General features: G+C 40.0%; 1 protein-coding gene across 1 annotated transcript in view; it reads left to right on the top strand.

The window, feature by feature from the left end:
* The window catches only part of LOC148037948 (cytochrome b561 and DOMON domain-containing protein At3g07570-like), a 56674-nt gene extending 47623 nt beyond the window's left edge, over positions 1 to 9051 (top strand). The window contains exons 3-4 of the mRNA XM_087676993.1: positions 7978 to 8264; positions 8544 to 9051. Of these exons, the coding sequence (XP_087533119.1) occupies positions 7978 to 8264; positions 8544 to 8843 (587 nt within the window). The 3' untranslated portion in view covers positions 8844 to 9051. The remainder of the gene's footprint in view (positions 1 to 7977; positions 8265 to 8543) is intronic.
* The last annotated feature ends 17599 nt before the right edge of the window (positions 9052 to 26650 follow it).

Here is a 26650-nt window from a genome sequence, read left to right as displayed (position 1 = left end):
CCCTCTCTCTTTGACTGTTTGAACTTTGATCCTTCTTTCATTTACAAAAGGTGCTCCTCTCCTCCATGCTTCCACACCAATTCAGCAAGTACTTACCATTCTCATCTTCCTCTCTTGGATCTTGAGTTTTGAATGGACTTGTGATTTGTCATTCTCAAATCTCACCTCCCATCCCCTCTTTCCCGTACCCTATCGAAGCATTTGCCATTCTCAAATCTCATCTTCCATTCCCTCTATCGTGCACCCTATCAAAGCATTTGCCATTCTCATCTCCCATCCCCTCTCTCTCACTCTTGCTCTTTCAACCCTCGGGCCTGTCGAGTCTCCCTCCCTTTTAACTTTTAAGACTCAAGTTTCAAGAGTCGAGTCTCAAGCATCTCTCTCTCTCTCTCTCAGGCCTCTTTATCTGTCATCGACACCATGACTCGTGAGAAGCACGAGGCCTTCAATTTGCATGCGATCCATGTGGAGAGGGACACAAAGAAGTCTAACTTCCACCATTGGACATGCAAGTATTGTGGGAAGTGCTATATAAGTGGTGCAACTCGGCTTCTCTAACATCTTTCCAAGATAGGGGGGCAAGTTGGTCCATGCAAGGAGATCCCTTAAAACATCACAGAGGAGATTCTCGCCAAGATGAGAGGGGGATCCATAAGAGGAGGAATTGGCTTATCGGCACCAACTCCTATGCCTACTAACGAGGAAGCATAAAATGTGGGCGTATCTTTAACTGATGCGGGAGAGGTCTCTACCATTAGTAGTAGGGGCTCCACATCCGCATCCGGCTCTGGTCTGGTAAAAGACAAAGAGTGGAGGCTCATGCGGTGCTGGAGAGACAATCCTCTCTCTCTCAAGCTCCCGGTCATGTGCGTGGATCAGTTGTCTTTCTTAGAGAAAGGCAAAAGCCATTGCCAATGTGAGTCCGTGTAAAGGATGGACTGGTGTTACGACACCGGTGTTACATACAATGACATGGGGATAAAAAAGATTGATGAAGAGAAGGAAAGGATTGATAGAGCCCTTGATCCTATTCAGGCCGCATTGATAAAATATGGTTGCTCCATTCTCACTGACGAATGGAGTAATCATAAGAAACGGGGCATCATCAACATACTCATCTCATGTCCACTCGGCACTTACTTTTTGCGGACCGTAGATACTGGCAAGAGGGGGAGGAAAACAATGGGTGCATTCATCTAATGCCACATTTGACAAGCTATCATTGAGGTATACATTGCAAATTGTCTTTTAAATTTGTTTCACTTTCTTTCATTATGATAATATTATGATTTATAATTGAAATTTAATCCATGGACCGTTTGCTTAAGGCCGAGTTTCCTACGATTGTGTGAACTCCATGTGTAAGTCATTGTTTGGGCTTGCTCATGGAGGACATTGGGAAGCTCAAGTGGGTGAAGAGGGTGGTCCGCAAAGTTACATCCATTGTCACATTCTTCACGGTAAAGGTAAAGGTGCTTGCGATGTATCGTGAGTATAGCCTACTAGAGTTGAAGAAGCCTTCTTCAACTCGCTTTGCTTACATGTGGTTATTGCTGGAGCATCTTTACAAGGTGCGATAGTGAGTGGTGTCCACTCTATGGAATGAGTGGGATGAGCATGAGATAGCGGAGGCCAAAGCCATGTAGCGCTTGTGCCTTAATGAGCAGTTTTGGCAAAAAGTCCATGCCGTTGTCATTGTCATGACTCCCTTTTATAGGATGTTATGTACAAGTGATTGTGAGGGGTCCACCATGGACCTTCTCGTTCACTTCTTTAGAGCGGCATTGGTGGAGGCACGTGCTTGTACAGTGATCACAGAGATACCACGTGCACATGTTTTAGAGATAGCAGAGAGGAGATGGACGTGGATGCATAAGCCCATCCATGGTTTTGCCGCATTGGTACATCCGGCCTACAAGTCACCGGCGGTCATGGATGATAAAGAGTTCCGTTCAGACCAGCTTTCTTATTTGACTTGTGCGGTCCCTATGGATGACCACAATGCAGTGCTGGAGGAGCTAGGATGCTATGCAGATCAGAAAGGGGATGTGGCTTTTGTATCTCCCACTTGTTGGAGGAGAGAGTTACTTGTGAAGCCTTTATTTTGGTGGCAAAACTTTGGATACGTATTGGAGACCCTTTAGCCCTTAGCTATGAGGGTCCTTGCCCAGGATTGCTATTCGGATGCATGCAAGAGAAACTGGAGTGCTTATTTTCTCATTCACATAAAGATTCGCAATCGGCTTAGCACACAATAGTTAGAGCGGCTAGTCTATTGCCGCACTAACTTACACATGATGAGGGCTATGATGAGCATGGGTAGTTAGAAGCAGGCAAAGTTTAAACAATTAACCATAACATTTAAAATTTGTTGTTTTAACTTTTAAACTTTGAACTTTGAAGTTTATACTTTACAATTTAGACTTTAGCATTTACAATGATCAATCTTACGTGCATCATTGCATTGTGTAGGTGAATGTTGATACATTAAAGTTGACGGACAACACTCTTCGGAGTATACACAAGGAGGTGGACGAGGAGGATATGATTTTTGCAAAGCTCTATAGAGAGCTTATAGCAGCAGATACTCATGACACCCGCAGTTAGCGTGCTCGTGGACGAGGAGTTCGAGTAGGTGGTAGTAGGAGCATGGTCATTCGACGCCCTCCATCATCGAGAATGGGTGGTTAGAGTGGCTTGCAGGCATATATAAGATGGGGCTCTAGTAGCTCACATCTTGTGCCTCATGATGACATTCCCCCCTTGCTTACACAGCCGCCACCTAGGGAGCCATCATTTGATGATGATGGTAACCTCATCAGTGAGGATGAGTATGAGTATGTCTCATCATCGGATGTCGAGGAGTCATCTTTAGACTCTCTTGATGAGCACTCAAATGGTTTTGATGATGATGATAGTGATACCTCATCGTAGATTCAGAGGTCTCTCTTTTGTGTATCAAATATACTAGACTGTAGTTGTATTGTATGTTTTGCGTAGCCCATGCGACCGCGATGGTCACCCTCATGTATTCATCTTATTCTATAATGAAATGGCTATTTTCACTTTAAACATGTATTCTATGATCTATTATTTAATGATTTATGGTTTATGTTATTAAAAAAATCATCTTAATTTTTTTTCGTACTAATATCGTATCGTACCTTATAAAATCATAAGGTACCATTAGTAGCGTATTTTATCATACTACACCGTATTGTACCTTTTGTACCTGACAACTATGGCATTACCTTCTATATCCTACTGCTCAAAGGATTGCATTTCGCTCCCTCTACAGTGCTGCAGGTTTCCTTTAGGTACTGCCACCTGATTAGATAGGGCAGTGCAATCATCTTAAGAGCTTCGGCTCCGCTATATCAGCTTTTCTTCACATAGCATGATTCAATGCTTCATCATCTTCCTCTTTTGTGTTTTCTGAGTCTCTCTTCTGTCTCAATGTTTGCTGTACATTTTCTTTACCCTTGATGTGGGCTTCTACTTCTTCTTCGACTTCAGAGGGGGCCCCTACATCTCCAGCCTAAGAAGGGGTATCTTCTCATCTTGAAACCCACCTTTTACTCTTTGGGGATGGCTGTCTTTGAGTAGTTATTTCTCTTATTGATACCGAGGATCTTCAGGTATCACCTAGATCGGGGCCTTGGAGGCTTAGCTATGACTTGGTGACAAGGCCTTCAAATTCCTTCTAGCATGGAGTCATGGAGCTAGTAGCTTCTCTCTCGAGGTGGAGTCGGGTTCTACAACTCATCCTATTTACTATTCTTTACTATAGGCTACCTTTTAGGTGGAAATCTTGGATCTCAAGGATCTTTTGCTCTTCCTCCTTACCTCTCCTCACTCCTCTTTCTTTATCCCTTTTTGGGCTTGAGAGGGGTATTGAGAAACCACTTGTTTAGTACAACCACTTCATTTAGGGTTTCGCACTGATAGCCCCAAAAGGGGTTGGGCACTCATATTATAGGCACTTTTTCAGTGGGGCACCCACATAGTGGGGAGCCACCCTAGACTAGGTGAGGCCTATTTATAGGCCACCTCTCCACCCATTCAACATCCATCACACACTTCTTCAGTTACTCTTTCTCATTCTTCTTTTGACACTCTGACACTCTCCTTTCTCCATCCTCTCTACCACCGTTCACACCTTGCGAGGAGCACATTATGGTTCGTGGCTTTTGCGTCCATTTTCACTTGGCGTTTTACTGTGGTGTTCTACTACTGTGTTCTACTGCGGCATTTTGTTGCGATATTCTACTGCGGCATTTTATTGTGGCATTCTATAGTTGTGTTTACAGCGTGCTACTATGGTGTTCTACTGCGGCATTTTACTGCACCATTCTACTATTGTGTTTGGTAGCTATCACCTTCCCGACTTCAGATTGGCTCCCTTTGGCACTCCTTGGCATACTAGAGGCAGTGTTTGCATCAACAGGGTTTCCTTTGGCCCTTCAGCTGGCCGCCCTCTTGCCAGGCACTTCACGAAGTGCAACTGTTGCTAGTGATCATCATCTTCTTCTCTGACAGCACCAAAGGACTGCACTTCCGCTCCCTCGATAGCTGTCCTTCATCTTCAGCATTACCTGCATTTCTCTCCCTCTACAGTGCAGGTTTCCTTAAGGTGCTGCTGCTTCATTAGATAGGACATCTTCGGATTTTCAGTTCCATTGTATCAGCTTTTCTTCACATAGCACAGTCTTCCTTTTTTGTTTTATGAGTGTCTCCTCTCTTAGTGTTTGCCGTACATAGTGTTTCTCCCTACAAACCATACTGTTTCTCTGGTTCGTCGCGTACTTTGACATGGTATTAGAGCATACCGATTATTTTTACACATGGGCTATAATTCCTAGTCAATCGGATGTTGCATTTATAATCTGGAGTTGCAAGTTGCTCATACCAATAGAAACATGCAGTTCACAGAGCGTAACCTTAGAGCGGGTGAGAAACACCTCAGATACAGCAGAGTAGATAACAAAGGTAGACAGGGAAGGAGGGTTCAGTCTCAAAGAAGGGCAGACGTAAGTTGATTGGCACCAAGAAAACCCAGGAAGCTACAGGGTTTCAGTCAGTAAACTCGTCACCTTCAGAAGATTCAATCCCTTCTCTATTAGTTGAACAACTTCAGGTGAGCATACCAGCTTCTTTGAAGATGTCTACATGGCACCCTCCACATGTAGCCTTCGATAGAAAGAGTGTTGGGGCTGGGGGAGGGAGAGAGAAGCTGAATTTCCATCGCGACCAGCTGAGGGGGAGTATCTTGCTGTTGGCAACTGCTTGAGGTGTGAGAGTCAAGTGTGAGGAGTCTCTCTTTTTAACCAGCTCAGATTATGCATGACAAATGGGCACATGGGAAGAAAATCTATTGTTGCTTGGTACATTTCCAAAAAGATATTGACATTGTACCAAGTTCCAAGCTCATGAGGAGTTTGCAAGACATTGGGGTGTTAGAGTTGCAATGGGGTTTATGTGCTTCATATGAGATAGTGATTGTTAGGGTGTGGGCACCAAGAGGGTTGTCAGATAGAGTGACCCAAACTGCTCCTGGCTTGTGCACGCATTAAAATCTCCTTCTAGAAGTACTTCTCCCATGCTTGTAATTCCCATAGTGTCCTTATGCAATTCCATGTATAGTGACTCTCCTTGAGAGGCGTATCTAGAGTGTGCTGGTGAGAACTAGCAAAATGCCACATAGACAGATGGCTCGAGGCCTATGTGTGCTTACTCTGATCCACATGTATTGTGCATTTGCATCTCTGTATACCACATGGACCACTTCCTTTCTCAGCAACACAGTCACACCATCGGACCCCCTGGTCCCCCTTGCTTGCATGGTTGTGGGTAGTGTAATGACTCCCACCTATGTCCATGTAACCTGGTAGTCTGCTTTTGTATACATGGAGATGTCCTCAAAGTACCTTGCATCCAGCTGTAAAGTACTGACACCTCCAAGGTCCCATAGGCTGCACACATGCAGTGTGACTGATGCTCCTGAATGATTATTCTGTCCTCTTGGTATACCACTCACTTCCCCTCTGGTGTTTCTAGAACTCGTGGCTTATGTTCCTCTCAGTGTGCCACTGGACAGGTGTGAGGTCCTCATCCGAGTGCTCCCTTTCAGACCATGCACTTGCAAGGGTGAATACACTGCATCTATCTTTTCAGCTAGTGCATTTTACAACATCCTATGGACTACCCTTTTCTTCCCACCCTGCAACCCTAGCTTCTTCCTCCCAAGTTTTATTCATGACCTCCACTTCATCTGTAGGTGTAACTTTGACCACCTCAATCCACTTGGTCTTCTCTGCAATCTTTGCTTTTGTTTGTATTGTTACCAGTAAAAGATTGGATCTCTTTTTCCACGTGGGTTTTCAGTTCTTTCATTTGCTTCTCTCAAATGTTTGAGAGAGAGAGAGAGAGAGAGAGAGAGAGAGAGAGAGAAGAGATAAGATAATATAAGCTCTATTAACGTCTGTAAAAGGCCAGAATGGCCTATGAGACCATAACCAATACAACGAATATCATCATCTCTCATCAGAGAAGAAGAGATAGAGATAAATGTGTAGGTCTACATGGTGGATTGGGATGAGAGGTATGAGATGGAAAACTGAATAATCTGAAAAAGCTGAAAAAACTAGGTTTAAAAAGATTAAAAGAGTGTAGAGTATCTCCTCCTCAGTCTATGGAATCCACCAAGACTTTGCAAGCTACCTCCGATTGAGTCAATGCGCCAATCTGCATCTGTACCGAGCAATCATGATGCGAATGTAACGCATATGGGCACGCCTATGTCACCGAGTAGGTACTCTAGAGCATCGTGCTCTGCGTAATGTTGTAGCTCTGTCAATTGTGATGCCGCCTGATGATGTCCCTCGATGACGCTTATCAGTAGATGTAGTGTTTGGGGTGGCAGCGGCTGGGGGTTCAGCTACACTGAAAAAGTCTGTAATTGCTCTCTGTATAGGGGTGGATGAGGTTGGGGTCACCTCCTATCCTGTAACAATACTACTCAGCGCCGCTGGAGCTCCAATAAGAAAAGACCCAAACATCTTTGGTCCTCATAGTCCATCACCTATCATACTGGTCCAAAGCCCTCCTTAAAGAGACCATGATAGTAGCCTCGGATATTATAGTATATAGTACATTTGCAGATGTAGTGCTCCTCCGTTTCTGGCTCCCATCCACAAAGGTGGCACATCCTCTCATTGGCTACAATATGGCTCCATCGACCTATCTCAATCAACAACTAATTCAATGAGGTGCAAATCTGACCAATAGCCACTCGGAGTCCATGGGAGAGTTGAGCATCCATGTATCTCGGCCTCACTATGAAACCGTCCTAAGAGAGTTGCAAGAAGTGGCATTGGTATTTTGCCATTTTCGTGCCTAATGGGAAAGGGGGACTTGGACCAAGTCCTTCCTGTCTCCACTTAAGTGATATCTACTCTGATCACACTATTCAGCTCTGCACGACTGAGACTTAAAATAGGGCAATCAAGGCTATAATCGAACGGTGGCAGTCTGCCTGTACTCATGCCATGTAAGTTCAGCCACGTGCTCATATGTGCAAACCAACACTGTCTGTCTCCCTTTGCTGCAAGCTGTCTTGAAGACTCCAGGGCTAGTCTAGGGTATCGATCTTTAGGGAGCTGCCATATCCTTTGGGGGAAAGTAACTGCTTAGAGAGACTTTCGTACTCTTGTAATCACTTGGTATAATATAGATACACATTACAGAGAGAGAGAGAGAGAGAGAGAGAGAGAGAGAGAGAGTGTGTGTGTGTTTTTTTGTAGCCTTTTGGCTCCATGTGTTGTTTTCTATCTATCTTTGAGACTGCTTGGTTGGCCAGAAGGCCCTTATATCAATTCATTAATTCAAACTACTACACGAGAGAGAGAGAGAGAGAGAGAGAGAGAGAGAGAGAGAGAGAGAGAGAGAGAGAGAGATGATTCCTCTGCACCTCTGCAGGGACAGCAGCATCACTATCTAACACCGTAGATAGAGTGCGAAGAAGCCATGGGGCTGTGAACATATTTGGATGGGCAATTTTAGCACCAATTGGGGCCTTTATTGCTCGCTATCTCCGTCAGTGGGATCGGTGGTTCTATCTTCACATGGGCTTCCAAATTTCAGGATTCTTTTTTGCTGTAATTGGGCTTGCATTGGGGGTCAAATTGACTTACGATTTACCCACTGTTGATTGGCACAGTCATAGGGCATTAGGAATTACAGTCTTTGTGCTTGGGGCCCTCCAGGTATGCAATTGTACCAAGGATTGTGTTGTCATTGTTTGTTGTATGCACCTTGTCTCAACCTAACTGTTAAAGCCACTCAAACTTGCATGAAAATGAGGAGTAACGTGGGTCTTAGCAGACACTTAGGGCTGTGACACGCTGTGCTTGAGAGCATCCATGGCAGAAAGGGACCTTGTGTTTACTACAAAAAAGGAGGCTTCAAACTTGTTTTCCTGCCACCACTTTCTCTGATGGTTGATTGGAAGTTTCTGACTATGTTCTCTGTTGTTTCATACACAGGTGTTGGGGGGCTGTGCCAGACTTGACAAGGACTCAAAATATCGGAGAGTCTGGGGCTGGTGCCATCATTGGATGGGAAGATTAGCTCTGTTGCTGGCAGCAGTGAACATAGTGGTGGGGATTCGGCTGGCAGGTGCTGGCAGGTCTTGGGTGGCAGGATACAGCATTGTGCTTGTGGTCACATTGCTGTCCTTCATCATCTTTGAATCATTTTACTGGTGCAAGTGGTTTCAGCACCGCCGGGAGCAACCTGCTTCTCGCTCCCAAGCACCTGTCTTTTCCTCCTATGAAATGATGTAGGGCCTTTTAAAGCAGTTGCACACAGCTTTGACACAGACAGACTGACCACAAAGAGTGAGAGCCTTTCTCTTGTTGACATTGTGATAACGTGCACATTTCTACCCAGGTTTTTGTATTCTTTCATTCAAATTCCTCTACTAGTTGCCATTGTAAGTCTCTCTCATTGTATCTGACTATTGTATTGCTTCGTAAGGTCCCATTTGCAGCATGTCTTCCAGACAATAAATTGCTCCAAGACTCTCCAAACTAAATCATTTATAAGTTCTTTTAAAAAAAATTGTGTTCTTATGACTCATAATGGATATGGCAGGTTCTGTAACTGTAGCCTGCCTTTTCATTTCAAACAATGAGGTTTGAACGAAGCCCAACCAAAAACTCAAAACAATCAAATACAAAGAGAGAGAAAAAGAGTACGTGTGATGATTATGGGTTCCACTTGTATACTACCGGAAGTAGACATTAGGGTAATCAACCTTGGCTATTTTAAAATCTTGCTGCTATGTAGATGTCATTAAGATGAGTTTGTGCACCATTTTTCAAATAGGAAAAAGTGAAGTGGAATCATGCTTGGTTCAGGTGAGGCAGTCTCATTGCTTGCTAAGGCTATATTTGGCTTAACTAAGAGCATGAAGAGGTGTGGCCTCAAATAAAAGACTATTTTTCATCAACCAAGATCTCTCCATTTGGTTGCTCTCCAAAGCTTCCCACACTCCACACACACTAGCAGATCCATCCAACCTAGGACCATGCATCAAAATAGGTGGTATGATGATGAGTGTAGAGAGCTATACAGACACCTCCAAATCTAGAGAGGGCTAGAGTCTATCACAAAGAGAGAGGCTTGCAGGCAGATGCAGATTTTGACTTGTCGTTAACGATAGGCATACGTGGCACAATATTGGGGTCTATACCATTTGTTCATGAGTAGAGATGTAGCCACATGGCCCAGATTGTGAGAGCCATGCCATCCCACATCTATCAAGATTCAAGACATGGCATTCCTATTCAAAGGGACTATATGATGTACCATATCAGCCATGGATTCCTCATTCATCGGTCCTTTGCCCCACCACATCCTCCTTCACATATAATATGGTGAGGAGAGTGACAAAGTGCGTACAACATGGTCACACAGGTATGCAGGGTGAGCAGTTCATTTATGTAGTTGACATTTTGGCTCCTCTCCTGGCAGTATTTTTGCGCTCAGCAACACCATTTTGCTAAGGAGAATAAGGAACTGTAAACTCGTGATGAATACCTTGATCCTTACAGAAGTCATCAAATAGATTGGATACATATTCACCGCCGTTGTCATTGCGAAGCGTCTTTATAGAGAATCCAGTTTGAAGCTCCTCACTTATCTTGTATTGTTTAAATATAGATAAAGCCTCAGACTTATGTCGAAGAAGATAGACATGTGTGTACCGTGAGAAATCATCAATGAAAGTTATAAAATATCGATATTGAGACTTTGAGGCAGGAAAAGGATCGCAAATATCGGTATGAACCAAATCCAAGAGAGCACAGGAATGTGATGAAGTAGAAGTGTGGAAAGGCGAACAATGGTGTTTTCCAAGTGCACAGTACTCACATATTCCCATACGTGGATGAGAAAATGAGGATTCGCTACACTTGGTTGCATCTTCACCTTGAGGAGCATGACTGAGCAAGCAAAAATGAGGAAGAAGAGAGATTGTTGTTGCATTGTAGATTTCCGTAAAGACTTTGATACAATTCCATGAGATAGACTATTACAAAGGCTGTAGACATTGGAGATCCCATTGGACATGATTTGGGGTATCTATGTACTACATGAAAGAATGATGGGTCAAGTGATATGTCCAAGGGGGCTTTCAAACATGATCTCTAGCACCATTGGAGTGAATTAGGGGTGTCCTTTGTCACCTACACTCTTCGGTCTCTACATCGGTGATGGGGTGGAGTTAGCAAGTATACCGATCTCTATTATGCTTTATGTTGACGATATTGTCTTGGTCTTTGAATCACAAGAGGGTCTATAGCAACATCTCCATGCCCTTCATGACTTTTGTACATAGTGTGGATTGACGATTAATCTTGGGAAAGCCAAGATCCCAATCTTCCACACGTTGGCGCAAGTGGGAAGGTTGGTTTTCACCCTAGGAGTTGGATAGGTGGAGATTGTGGACTCCTATGTTTGCCTAGGGGTCACTTTTACTACAATCCGCTACGAGATTCACCATGGCACAAATAGCTAGAGATTGACTCACATGAGGATACATAGCATTGGCCATGACGAAGAGACAATACCACCAAGCACACTTCTAAGAGCCCATACACATAGGTGGCTATTTGACACATTGACCACACCAGCCACAATGTATGGTGCACCTATTTGGACCCTTGGCTTGGCTACATACCGATGGATACAAATTGGGAGACCACATATCATCATGCTCTCAGATTATTTGCAGGAAACCATCAGTACTACATGAGATTATTAAAGTCGAGTTTGTTTCAATCCTCATGATAATAGAGACCCTTTTTCAGGCTATCAACTTTATACACAGAGTTCGTGACATGCATCCAGATAAGCTACCTAGGAGAGCCTTTGAGGCCTCTAGGCAGGACAATAGACTTCATGGTTTGCACATGTCGAGTAGTGGCTTACAGGATATGAAATCAACATGGACCATCTCCCCCCCTTTCATTATGATCCGGACTCCCCCTTCATACACCTCTTCAAACTTGACCTCTACTAGTTGTATATACATCATACATCGATTTCACTGAAGTAGCCCCTTCCCACAAAGATGATGTACTTCAGAGACTACTTCGTGAAGACTACAACATATGGCTTCATTGAGAGACTTTGATACCTAGATGTACACTTGTCACATGAGAGACGAGTAGCCATTGGCTAGATTAGGGTATCCTCTCACCAGCTTAGAGATTGAGACCGAGAGGGCAGTTTGCATTCCTCGAGCTAAGCGGATTTGCAGGCTATGCTAGGAGGATGTGGAGAGTGAGGAGCACATCTGAAGATGTAGAGTTTACATTGCAATCCGAGCTAGGTACCCTTTATTATTTGGAGGGGACACCTCCCTCAGACTAGTCATGGAGTTCCCACACCAACACCATTTGGGCCAATTCCCAGTCGAGATTCAGAGGTTCCACACATCACTACTACAGATTGGAACTACGTAGAGAGGGGGACGTTAGTCTTCTAGATAATGACCACATACACAGTACCCACATAGAGAGGGTGACAATCTAGAGAGTCAAGGAGATGAGAGCAATACGCCACCCGTGGATACAGGGGTACTAGACATAAATGCTACATTAGAGAGACAAGGGAGATCCACAAGCAACATGAGCAGTAGTTGACAGAGTTGAGTGCCCAGTCCATATGCTACCCTCATACTGTTTTGTTCAGGATGTATGACATACTCTATCCACCATTGATCCTGACTGGATGGAACTAGATACATGGATATCATTTAGCCACATAGATAGACATGTACTACCTCACCCTCCCATTGTATCCCTATATGAGCACTATTTTGTTTTCTACATCAACTTAGTTTCTTTTCACAATATACCACTGACCATCTTTTAGCATGTCACACCTTGATATCTAGTGACAACCGACATTGTATATGTTTCGTCTCATAGGCCAATTTTGGCCTTAGAAGACATTAATATTTATTACTTTCTTTTTTTCTCAATTTGCCAAATGGTAACTAGAATTCCATGGGCTTTATATATTTGTTTGATTTGTCCTTGTTTATGCATAACGATGCATATTAGAACTCAAGAAAGTAGGTTTTTGTCGATTTTGATCTAGATATTTAAATTTGATCTATAGACCATTTGTCTACATTTACAACTGAATTGAAGAATATGGGGCGATAGGTGGAGGAACTCATGAAAACAAGTTTTACTCCTTGCTTTGGTATATGTGTTTGTGTGATTATTGTGACTATTTGATCTGTTAATTACATGCACATACATTCAAAGTCTTATAAATGCAGATAACTTGTTTGAAAACCAGTGGTGGCTACTCTTTATTTCATTGCTTTGGAGGGGGAAGAAACCTTGGATTACATGGATGGGATGTATCAATGGATCTGATGATTATAGCAAGCTTACATTCTCAAGAATGCTCGTGGATCTGCATTCCTAAGGTGGAAGGATCTTTACTATGTTGTGCTGAGAAATATGAAGCTTGACATGGTCATCTTGCAAGAGGACAAAGCTATGTGAGAAACGTTTAGGGCAAGGGGGCCAATTGCAAAACATGTGTCCAAAAACAAACACCTTGGGGCTAGTGATGTGACAAAAGAAAGGAATATGATGAGAATCTTGTGATGTCACTCATTGATTTGTCAAAAAGTGTTACATTACTAGCTCTCAAGTGTACCTTTATCTCCCCAACATTGTATCTTTTTAAATGGTATAAAATATTTTAAAATTAAAAAAACATTCAATATTGGACTCAAAACTACATATTTTTCCAGTTGGCCCCCTTACCCTAGGTCAAAGAAGCTTTGGGCAATAGGAAATGGTAGTGGAGTCGTATCAGATATAAGCATTAGTGGAGCCAAGGTAATGTTTATTTCCATTAATGCCCCTAACTCTCAGAGAGATTGTGTGCAAAGTTAGGAGAGGCAATTTAAAAATAGTGACTGTAACATTCTCCTTAGAGATTGGACCATGATGTTTCAAAAGGGTGGAAGCTTGCATGTCAAAATATCAATGCCAGTCCAACAAAGAGAGAATTCGAATCATTTAGCCAAATCACATGAATTAGTGGATCCAACAAGGGTTATTGATAATGGGAACAACCCTCCCTTTCCATGGCATAAGTAGCCATAGATTATGTGAAGGGTAATCACATTACAACAAATTTATTCTAATCAAGGAGGTTGGTGGGCTAGATTAGATGCAAAGTGGGGTTTCTCTCAAAGATCTCATCGTCAAACCATAGTATTGTATTACGTGCATTTAGGATCATAGTTGGAGAAAGCTCAAATTGCAATCCACCCATGTTTAGATTTGACACATCTTATTTTATTTGATAGATGAGTTTCTCTATTAGCAAATTGAAGAGAAGGTGGAAGGAGGTGAAGACACAAGGGGGTGACTCAATGCAAAACTAGTTTAGATGCTCAAAAGCAATCATCGAGATAGTTTAGCAACATGGTAAGGTTGAAGTCAAAGTGCAAAAGGTTGAAAAGTCAAAGTGCAGGAATTAAAAATGCCTTGCTTCTCTGCCTTGGTAATAACCCTAGTGATTTGGTTTTGCTACAACTTAAGGAGGTGGATGATTTCATTAGTTACCAATAATCAAACAAAATCAAAGGTGCAAAGATATAATTCAAGGATAAGTGGTACATGATGGGGCATGTCCCACCCAACCAATTTTTTCCTCAATCCTTTGAAGGCAAAGAAAGACAAGAGACGTGATTACCATGTTTGAAGATCACCAAGAACTTGCTCATTGAGAGCAAGTAGAGGTAAAGAGGATATTCATTGAGCATCTCTTAACTATAATTGGCATTGAATTGGAACTCCCCCTTGGATATGAGCAAAAATTAAATGGCTTTTTGAGTGTGGAAAAAGTGGTAGTAAACAAGGAATAAATTCTCATTGGAGAGACCTTTCTCTAGTGAGGAGCTAGGCTTTGTAATAAGTGAGATGAAGGGGAAGTCCCATGGCTTGGATGGATCCCAATTGATATTTTCCAGACACTTTAAGAAAAATTGTAGAAAAATGCAAGGATCATTCCCAAAGGAAAATGATCAAGGACTCATAGAAACTAATATCTAAGTCTTTATGCAATGATCAAATGGCACAACATTGCACTTTCTATATTGACCTTCTCTTTGCTCTTTCAATTTTGATGGCCATCAACTTGTAAATAGCACAAAAGATGTATATTTCCAAACTTCCCAAACATTCTTTAGATACTTGATGTTGAAGTTGAGCCTTCCAAGGTAGCAACTAAAGCTGAAGTTGAAGCTTCTAAGGAGGCAAGTGATGCCAAAGTTGAGGCTCCACAAGAAGCAAATAGTAAGGAATTAGCTAATATTGAAGTTGAGTCTTAGCAAGTATCATTAATAGACCATGTTGCTACAAGTATATCTTCTTAAGGCCCATGTGTTTTCAAAGTTGCATGTATGAAAAGAGAGAAAATCTAGATGATACTACATGCATAGTTGCTTCAGGGAAATAAGGAAATCCCATGAATCATCTAATTCTTAGAGTGGCATTCATAAGGATCATTAAGGATAATTTTTATAGGTTCTCCAATTTGTCTAAGACTGAAAATCCTTTTAAGAAGTGGCAACTTTCAGCTATACTATATTTATAGGAGGTAGTAAAAGATTTTATCATTAGCTTTATGAATGATTCACACATTGTTGTTGCTCATGCACATAGGTTCACTTTAATGAACAAGGACTTTGCCATGGTGAGTAGGTTGAGATACAAGTTTGACAAAGTTGTAAAGTCCTTTCCTAATATAGATGCTAAGGCCTTTTACATATTCCTCCAAAATTGTGCAAAAAATAGGACAGAAAGGTGCACGTTGAGGATGTCACCCATGTTTATATTATAAGGACTGCATTTGATCAGAAGGTTATTTATGAAGATCATCTTGGAGGATCACTTGGAAGACAAGAAGAGTTTTCTCAAAAGAAGATTGAGGAACTTGCTCCAGTCAACTACTAGAGGATGGGCAAGGTCTATTGTCAGATGATTGCCAATGTGTTGCCATTGGAGAAAAGGACTATGTTAGTATATCTCTTGAGGATAGGTGTATGCTTGAAAAGAGGGATGTCCAACTATTTGTTTCCGTTGTGTTCTATACATGGCCACATCAAATTGTATTGGATGTTCCCCTTGCTTGTTCTTGTTCTACCTAGTGAGAATATTCTTGTTCGTCACATTTGCTTATTGGTTTTATTTTGTAGTGCTAGTAGACTAGTGACAAGATTCATAGAGAGGTCTTATGAAGATATTGCCAAAAGTATAGATGCAAGATTGCTAAATCAAAAAGTGAATGTAAGCAACACACTTTTTTTTTGGATCTTTGAAAATACTTTCACTTTGTAATGTTTAATACATTGCTCCAATGCACAGAATACCCTGAAGCATACATGTAGTGGATTAGGGAGAGGTGTAAAGAGGTGACCGTGGATAGGGAAATTACATATGCGAACTAAGATTCCTTCTTCCATGGCAATCAACCAAGGACCAAGTGGATCCAAAGTCCTCTCTTCCAAAAGTAAAAAGTAAAGCAAGGGCAAGGTTAAGTCAATCGCCATAACACAATCGTATAAATAAATCCAAAGGGAAAGACACAAGTTCTCTCCACTAAAATTCACTCTATTCCCTTTAGAGACCAAATAGAAAAGAGCCACCTTGAAGCTCACATTTTTCAAGAAACTAAAAAAATAACCCAATGCAAAGAAACCCTTTATCTTTGATGAAACAATAGAAGAAGCTGAGGTTACCACTATTGCACTAAATCACCTATTGTATAATTTTACATATTTATCCCAATAGTCCACCCAATTGTAAATTGTATTGTTATTTTTTTATACTTATATAACAAAATCTTGTAACTCATATGATGGATTTTTTTTTTTGAAAATACAAATCCAGTATTTTTTTATTTGTGAAACTATGTTGAATAATTAACTTTTGGTCAAACGTTTTTCATAAAAATACCAATGAGCAAGAATAAATTTTCAATGGTTTAACTTATACAAGGTAGAGAGCATTCGACACCTTTTCAAAATGGTCTACACCATTGAACTTGAACTTATGTTTAGAGCTTGTGTTGTCTTGTCAAGGAACTTCAGAGTGACTCTCACATGTTTTAATGTCCATTGAGAAGTAGCTCTACAACATCTCTTCTTTCTTCATGTTGAATAACTTGTAGCTCAAGTTTAAAAAGCATCCAATCTACAATGATAAAATGAATTCCATCTGTTCATTTACACTAGCAATGCCAATTAGTAATAAGAAGTAAAACTGTTTAGATATATTCATGATTCAAAACATACAATAGTAGGCTTCTATAAGATAAAGACTAGTCAGTTCTTTTTTCTATTATAGTACCATTGATTTTGAACTTTTATCTAATGTCAAGAAACTCCAAGGTATCTCTTACACATTTTAATGTCGAGTGAGAAGTAACATTGACTTCCTTTACTTCTTCACATGAAATAACCTACACCTTAAGTTTTAATGATATGCAATCTACATTAGAATCTAAAGGAAACCAAGTACCCAATCTAAGTCTATATCTCCTATAATCAACTCCCTGTATTCTAGTGTAAATATCCTTAGGGCATATACTTGGAGCATAAGGAGTGGGCCCACTTTAGGTCGAATGAGCACTATTAACAATTGAGCTAACCACTCGAGTGCATGTATAAGAACTAAAAAAGGTGCTCCCACTCTGTGATAAACCTATACTCGTTACACACTCAACACGGCACAGAAAGGTAACACGATATATGAGCTCAAGGTATACTCTTGTATTATTCAATTAAAAAAACGGGACAACATAGACACATCCCAAGACTACACCTTCATGACGCCGCACATAAGAGAGTTCATCACTGAGTATAAAGAATCACACGTAGTGTGAAAACAAGGCAGGGCTTTGAGTCACTACTACTCCCTATATTGTAGCTATACCCACTCTTCATGGAGTTGTCAAGTTGTGAGAGAGAGAGAGAGAGAGAGAGAGAGAGAGAGAGTTGCGCAAGCCGACTGCCATATGGCTGCAAGGGGAGCTCAAGCCGAAGAGACTAGGGCTCGCTCTTGCGCACCGTTTTTTGTACCTTACCTGGTTTCATACACTCGAGCCAAACCGGTATTTCTCATGATAACCTTGTTTGAGTCATTTGTCGTAGCCACTCGGGTTTTGTTCGTTTTGGGTGAGGTTGTTGTGCGTGGGGTGTTGCTCCTTGCTCGAGTAGTTTTAGCACAGGACGTAGTGGGTCGTGCGCTCACGGTTCTTGCGTGCGATTAGGTGCCGTATTGTGAATTTGTGAGTGCAGCTCCAATCACAAAGTTTGACACTACGGACTCGATCGATACCTACCAAGGACTCAAAGCATTTGCCTTGTTTACCTGCGAATCGAGCCATGAGAAGTGCCATAGGCTCATGCTTAGTTGGGCATGATCGCTCGAGCTCCTGTGCATTCATTCCTCAAGCCCCCATGCCTCGAGTCGATTATCCAGGCATTAAGTTGATAGCCATAGGACCACTCACTCGAGAGCACTTAAGAGAGCCCCACTACTTGATACCTAGACTTGCATCGGCCAACACTTAGAGACCACTCGATTGCTAGAAAAAAGCTAGATTTGGCTTGACCAAGATATTCTCAAAGGGATTTGTCCCCTCGCAAACACTTGATCGATGGAGTCTCAACCCCTCAATCAAGTAAAGAATCCCCTATTGAGTTTGAAGGAGTCCAACCCTTTAAGACCCTTCACATCACGCAATTGAGAGAATACTTGTGAGTCCCTCTCGAGCTTTAAGCCCTACCAATTGACCAAGACCCTAGTCGAGTAGATGCTAACTCAAGCACCGAGCTAGAGACCCTCGAGTAAACTTTCTATGCAGTGACTCGCCCCCCAAGCTTGCATTTGATTCAACCTAAGTAGACCAGAGCACTTGAGTGAAATATGCATGAGTGCACACAAGGGCTATGACTTGAGTGCAAACATAGGACTCAAGTGGTAAATCATGGGGCTGGGAAGAGAGCCAAACTAGTGTTAAATAGGGCTATGTGCACCCACTTCAATCTTGAAGACAAAAAGCTTGTTTGAACATGAGGCCACAAGTTAGGATTGTTGAATTAAGTCTCTAATTGAAGAGCAATGCAATTGGGATGAATCATCATAAGGAAAACCTAAATATCAGTAAAAGGAACCCACTAGTGTAATACCCCAAAATCCCAAAACTAGTAAGAATCCCCAACATGTCTTAAAAAGAACCTCAAACAAAATCATTGAGAACAACAAACAATGACAAGTCGAGACATTCAAGCCAAGCCATGCAAGGACCTGTCCAAATAGATGATAATAATTGATCCTCCTAGGTTACGTTGTCGAAGGGGTTTTTGTCGAAAGGTCGTATCCACCGCCAGGATCAAAGATAGAAGGAAGTAGAGGATAGGATATGGAAGAGAAGAAAAAGAATAGACATGAGGTAAACACGATAAAGACAAAGCACAATGAATCAAATCACTATGTATTGATAGAACTTGAAATCCCTTGTCTGGCTCTACTCACAAAAGCAATCTCTAAGCATTAGATCTCCTGGAGCTCTCTCGTAGACCAAAAATATGCATCAAAACATTAACTTCTTCTATGTTGCTCGGAACTCAAATCTGATGGTTCTGTTGTCTCTGAAAGGGAAGTAAAACTCTAGGACACCTAATCAAATATCTCCCAGATCACTCCTTCTTCTCCCAGTTCAGAGTATTGTTTTCTGCCTATCAACTACGATTGCAACGTGCGTGATTTCGCCCCTCTTTCTTTTTCATGAAAAATCCAAAACTTGTTGAAAAAGCCACTTACTTTTTGCATGCCACCCTAGTCTAGAAGTTTCTCTAGCTTTTTAGAATATTTACAATAAATAATATCAATAATATCAAAAATAGACTAAAATTTTTCAAAAATCTAGTATTTTTGAACCATCCATGCCATGTAAACTAGCACTAATGACTCAGATGACATTGAATCTCTAGATCAATAAGAAAGCTGAATGATGATGCATTCCATGTTTTTTCACACTGTGTGCGTGTAATAGCACGCCAACGTATCACACGTATGCCAATCCATTAGAGGTGACTACAATAGGGGATGGGACATCTACAACGGAGAAGGAATGATAGATGGGCACGTCGAATGATCTAGTACAATACTTGATGGATTTTGAGCCATAGCTAAAAAGGATGTTGATGAGCTATCGAATATAGAATAGTACCAGATGCTTGTAGGACAAAATAAGATGATGCTAGAAAATATCATGGACTTGACCATAAGATCCTAATGAGAGAAAGAAAGCACACAATGGGAGCGAAGTGATATTAGGAGGCTACTTCTCATTGTGGGGCTACTGGGTCATCAAGTGACTTAGTCTCACCGACCTTATACAAAGAAAGTTACTTGATAACATTGATATCACTAGAAAGCATGTAGGACTAAGATCCACACATAAGTCCAAGGACCAAGCTAAGATCTTGCTAATCGCCAATAAATAGAGAATTATAGAGAATAGGGATCGATCCCTATAGCTTTTGTAGAGTAGTTTGAACAAATCTATGAGGCCAACAACATCAACTTAGATACTAAGAAGGTGCTAGCCTTTGGAATATGCTTAGGTGATAAAGGTAGAATGTGGTTCATGAGGCTAGACACAATTGAGAAGTTCAAGTTCTCAATGCTCAAAGACCTATTCATATATGTATTTCACTAAAGCTAGGTATAGGGACAACCTCATAGTGCAAACCATGAACTTAAGAGTTGCAGGATGGAGAGAGGATGAGAGATTATGCCTCTAAGTTTCACGTCGTATAAAGCATATTCTTGTCATTGAAATATTAAATGCCAATGTTATAGCCAAGGCCTTCATAAAGGGCATATAGGATGAATGGATCTATGAGGCTCTAACTAGCAATTTTGTGCTAAATAGGTCTAACCTTAATCAAGTGGTAGAGGAAGCTATGTGTATAGACAATTTGTATTGAGATAGAAATCACAATAAAAACATCAAGACAAAAGTTTGCATAGACAATTTACATTAAGAGAGGCCACGATAAAAGAATAGGTTAAGAGGTCACATTGTATCTACTAGGAGTTGCTTGAAGCTTGGCGTAATCCAAGATTTGCTTGCCATCTTCATGTAGCAATTGTTAAAGATAGTCAAGCTCATTGAAGTCCTTAAGTAACCATGACCCTACCAGCAGAATGTCTAATGCATACATTGTGGAGGGGAGGATTTTTCATCCAAGTATTCAATGATTCTATAGTTGTGCATGTTGTAAGCATCATTTCACTTCTTATACATCCCCTATCACTTAGCCTACCCAAAAAGTATATGAAAATTCCTTACCAATAGCCAAATAGGACACTGTACTACTATAGGCTCCCCTAGTTGGCCTCGTGTTCTCCTTTGCTGAGTAAACTTTACTACATAGAGGTTAGAAATCAATCCTTTGAGCATTCCACGACCATCCTCTCCTATCATTACTCATCCACCAAGCAAAGCGCTAGTCCATTATGTGAATGAAAGAGAAGTATGCGAGTCCTTTTATCACATTCGACAAGGAATTCAACATGGTTCTTATGGACTATCAACCCATTTCCACCATAATGTTGGGATGAGAAAGGGACACACTTCTAGTGCAGCCCAATGACCCTATCTATTGTTCCATCAATACCTCTCAACCTCTTTGGGATAGAGATGATAAATGATGAGGATACTAGTCCTATCCTTGTGAATGCCATCATGTAGGCGTAGAGTAAGAGAGCTATCATTAGCATTTGTAGACCTTCCATGGCTAATGCTCGAAAGAGAGAGAGGGGGGGAGGGGTCACTCATAAATGCATAAGTGTATCACATGTATTCAAAAGAAGGGATTTTTGAAATGCCTTTTTACACATTTTTTACATAAGAAAATGTGCCATATAAAGGGGTTATTCACAAATTCAATAGAGAAAGGATGTGTTTTATTTAAGAAAAATTCAAGAATAAGGACATTTTTAAATAGGCCTTGAACACACATGATACAAAGGGTTACGATTAGTGAACCCTCCAAGGCTAATAGATCCATTATGGGAAATAAGAATGAAAAGAAAATAGGAAAAAGAGCCACCCATTAGAGCCAAAAACACTTCAAAAAAGACACTTTAGTTAATCATAGGATTAAGAAAAGGGCCAAAAGTTTGTCACGCATGCAAGAATATGGTATTCTTGACTTCTCTTTTTTGGAGATAGCAAAGTCCATTTCATGATTCTCTCCTCCTTTTTAACCAAAATGTAGTCCCAAAATCCTTATTCATTTACAAAATCTAACAAAAGACATGATAAAGATGGGATGAAGTTGATAATGAAAATTTTAAAGTCGAGAGATCTTTCAATATTCTTTTTGGTACCCAATTATTTTTCATTAGTCTTCTTGGTGTTTCTTTTTAGTTAATTCACTTTTCTCTTTGAGCTTCTTTCTCTGTAAGTTTATTCTTTTCATGACATCCACACAGTGCTCTTCTCGTCTAGTAAACTCTTGTACCGTCTATAGCCAAGAAGTAGACAAAATTAGGAGCCCAAAACCTTTAGCATAAATGATTGGGTTATCATGTTATCCTCTTGCAAGGGCTCTCACAAGGTGAAAAGAAGAAAACAAGAGGATACAAAACATAATTGGAGGGAACGTATCATTGCTTTCAAATTTATGCCTAAAGGGCAGTTTATCAAAGTGTAATATGCTTACATGGCCAAGGATATGCACTTGCCACCAAACAAATACATTTCGCAACAAACACATTGTAAGTCTTTAGTTAAATAACTTATATAATATATTTTTTAAATTTAAATACTAATAATAAATTCTTGGTTGTAGACCTATTTCCATCAACAAGTACTGAATGGCAACCTGTGGAAAGCCTAAGTAAAACTTTTCATGCAATTCATAAGGTTTTTGTAGACATTATCTATGGTGATCAGATTGTAGATTTTTTTAGTAAGGGTAGGGTTTTTATATATTATGCATAATATGTGATTCCCTCTAGAACAAGTACGTATAGACATATCAAGGATTTGCCATTTTCAAGTCTTTCATCTCTAAAATGGGAGATTCTTAGCAAGGCAATGGTGTAGAGTTTTAAATTCAAAATATCTCACAATATTCAAAAGTCCATGATAACTAAAAGGATCTCAAGAAGAATATACCTATCATGGTTTACACCCTTACATATCTTTGTGGCTTGCTTCAAAATAACACATTTACAAAGGACATAGATATCTTGGCTAAGTAGAAATTTTGCAAAAGAGGATTTGGACAACATTATAGGAAGGCTTTGAAAATCTAGAGAGTACGATTATAATAGCGATATCAAGAGGTGTAGTGTATGCCCCCAATCCTTGGCTTTGTCTTACAATATCTCTCAATAAGCTCTTGCTTTGGGCTTTGATTATAGGAGATAGAAACTTAGATTGGGTATTTGGATTCCCTTGGATTCTTATATAGATGCATGTCTTTTATTAAGGTGTAAGTTATAGCATATGAAGAAGCAAATGAGATAAATTTTACTTCCAATTGGAGTCTAAAGGATGTAAGTGATACCTTGGAGTTGAGAAACAATACATTCTTTGGATATAAGTTCAAAGTCAATGGTGCAATAATTGGGAAAAGAGCCGAATGATTTTTTCTTGTATGAGTTTTTTACCTCCCACAATTGTAAGTTTTGAGCCATAAATATGAAAATTTTGCAAGATCTCATCTTGTTGAGTAACTTTGTTAAAAAGATATTGTTCAATACAAAATTATGGTAGTTTGTGATGCAATCAAAAGCCTTGGAAAACATTGCTATGATTGAATCACATCTCGAAAAAAATTCCATCGATAGTAGTGGATCATCAACAATAAATATACTTTTAGAGATATCTTGGCTAAGAGAAGCAATCGATACCCTATATCCAATAGCAAAAACACAAAAAAGTTATTTGTAATCAATAGCACAATCATTAAAAATACTGAAAAAAATTTAGAATCAAAATGCCTTATCTTATGCAACAATAAACTATAGAGTTAGATAATTGAATATCTTTTTTCTCTCATATGAACTTGTCCTCAAGAGATATACTAAGGTAGCCCTCTTTTTTAGAAGTGCAAGAAATTTTGATAACCATTTGGCCATACATTTTACCCATCCTCTCATAATTAACAGAACCAAGCAAAGTGATAGTAGAATGCACTTCATAGGCCGAGGGAGACAACAAGGGAAAACATCACGATACGACATGAGTGAAGATTAGCGATATTTTCAAGGTGCTATAGTTGTGTCATTTCATGATAAAATAGGTGAAAGGAAAAATTGAGAAGAAGATATGGTGTGTTCACATGGAGGAAGCTGAACCCGAAAGTGAAGGATATAGAGGAGCATGTGGACCCTCAACATGAAGCATCTATTGCTGACAAACTAGATGCCACTCAATTTAGAGCTAAGATCATTATTAAAGAAAGCTATGCATATTGTGTCAGACACTTCTTGCATTATTGTTCCTTCTCCTTCAACTTTTCCTATCAAAGGACAAGGAATACATACTACTATCAGACATCCAAAGGCTCTTTAATCTCAAAGAAGAATTATTCTTTAGCAATCAATCATTGCAGAGGCTTTCGATGCTACAAATGGTATAGTTGATATCGAGAATGAATCCAATGAAGAGTTACTTAAACTGAATATAGAAATTGCAGATGACAAGTTTATTGATGAAGGGGGTGCCCTTTCTCTTTGTTTCAACAAGGAAAGAGATGCTGAGAAAGAGTTGGGGATTATTAAAGAGAAGTTTAATCATCTTCAAGACCAACTTAGAATTTCTAATTTTAAAAGAGAATAATTAAGTTATATTAAAGAATTATAAGACACCAATGAGACATCATTATCAATTAATATGTGGAGTCTAACCAAACTAGAGCATGATGAAAACCAATTGGTAATATTATCTCTGATTTTGTAAGATACATTGATAGTAGGCTTGAGTTTGACTTTCATTTGGTATTTGTCTTTTTTGCAATTGGAGGTTGCAGATTCTGATAACTTCTTAGGATATGGCAAAGGGTCAAGAGTTGGTGGTAGTTCATTGAAAGATGTTGCAGTTGGGCATTACTTTACTAGAATTGATCCTCATGTTTCCTTAGTATTCCATAACACCTTCTCAAAGGAAGCAACATGGCCTATATTGTGTATTAAGGCACTTACAAGGCTACTTGGTTTCTCTCGGTTACAATATAATGCCCACATGGTGATGTTTTTGGAAAAGACAGTAGCAATTAGAATCTTTGTTTACGGTCCTAGCTATTATGCTTCTAGAGCAGGATACTTCTTAGCCCTCTCATCTTATGCTTTGGCAAAAAACCAAACAAATATAAAAGCCATGGTTGGCTACAAGAGAAGAAATTTCTATGTTACAGAGGAAAGATCCATGAGGACGAAGAGGATATGAAAGCTCTTGAAAGCTATCTTTGTACTTTTCTATCTTTAAAAATACTATGAATTCTCAGGTTTCATTGTCATATTTTGTATTCATTCTTTGAAGTTGTCATTGAAAAGACTAATTAAATAGCTCCTCAAGAGCTTTTCTTTTCATAACTCCTCCTCCATGTCTTATGCTTTGGAAAAAACTTGTATGTGCTTGATATTGAGATTCTTCCATGCCTTAGCCACTATCAATTAATTGCTAGGGGGTCTTGCCTTCATAAAGTAGGGCCCATGGATATTAAGGATGTGTTGCAATACAAGAGAGTAACAATCATTTTATACTATTGAAAACATGATATTCTCTACTTTGCCAAATAAAACATGATATTCTTTTCTTCCCATGTCTCCTTCATTTCTTGAATAAGATTTGTAATTGAACATTTGAACTCTTTTGGATATGTGTATATGATCTTTTATTGCTTGAGAAGCTTTAGAAAGACATCAAGGTGTCTTCAAAGCTCCATCCTTAGATATTCAAGTTGTGGTGTGCTTGCAAGATTTCTCATGATCCCACATAGCTCTCTCCAATACTCCCAAGTCACATGTTTTCCTGTATGGTTTTCTAGAAAGCGTCCAACTTTTGAGCCTTGCATAGATACATCGGCCAATACATGGAAGTGGACTAAGCTACACCATCAATTATTTGACGATCACAATGATCTAATGGTGTCACTTATGAAACTAGAAGAAACCAAGGAGGAAGGATTCAATGACATAGACACGACAAGTTTACTGAGAATGAGAGTGATGACGAGGAAGACATAGAGTCCCAATACTATGACTTTGAGGGTAAGACAATAGAGAAAATTGCATCAAATCTTAAGCCTCAGAAGCTAGAAAGATTATTAATAGACATTGGAACACAATATTAATGAGTTTGGGAATCTCCCAATTCCCATTTTTTGAATACTAAAAAGGTGGCACCCGGATAACATGCCCATAAGTTTCTTAAAACTATATGATGTAACCTATCATTAGAAAGCGCTTGAAAAATAGAATCTATTGAGCTATAGGGCGCTTGATTTGGAGTTATAATGTTTAAGTTATGACAAATTCAAAGATTTGACCACATGTCCCAAACTTATGGGAAATTCCCATATTCCCCAATATGGTGTTTTGGAGAGTGAAAACACAATTACCTAGAGGTTCTAGACCATGAATGAATAAGGTATAAGTGTATGGACCTAGTCCCTACTATTGATGTCCTCGTAGCAGAGGGAGTAAGGGATAATGATGAAGGTTCTATACAAGAGTCAAATGCAATAACTTGAGAGTCAAATGAAGGAACAAACACCAACTCAATGATCACTCTACCTAGCCAATCTAAGCAAGCTAAAATGAGTATGCCCTTACATTTGATCTGGCAAATATTGAAGGATGCTTGAAATAACCAAGACTCTAGTGAAGAGAATCAAAAGAAACTATAGGATCTCCAAAACAATTCACATGATTCAAGAAGAGAAATGCAAAATTGTGATGCTTAGTGCCAAATGACAGGGAAGGGCTAGCAAACACATAGATGGGACCAATGAAGG

This window comes from Lygodium microphyllum, chromosome 4 (genome assembly GCF_053477565.2).
Source record: "Lygodium microphyllum isolate KBCC chromosome 4, Lygodium_microphyllum_v1.1.10, whole genome shotgun sequence".
Lineage (NCBI taxonomy): Eukaryota > Viridiplantae > Streptophyta > Polypodiopsida > Schizaeales > Lygodiaceae > Lygodium > Lygodium microphyllum.
Note: the sequence above shows the minus strand (reverse complement) of the source record. Positions and strands in the feature narration are given on the sequence as shown.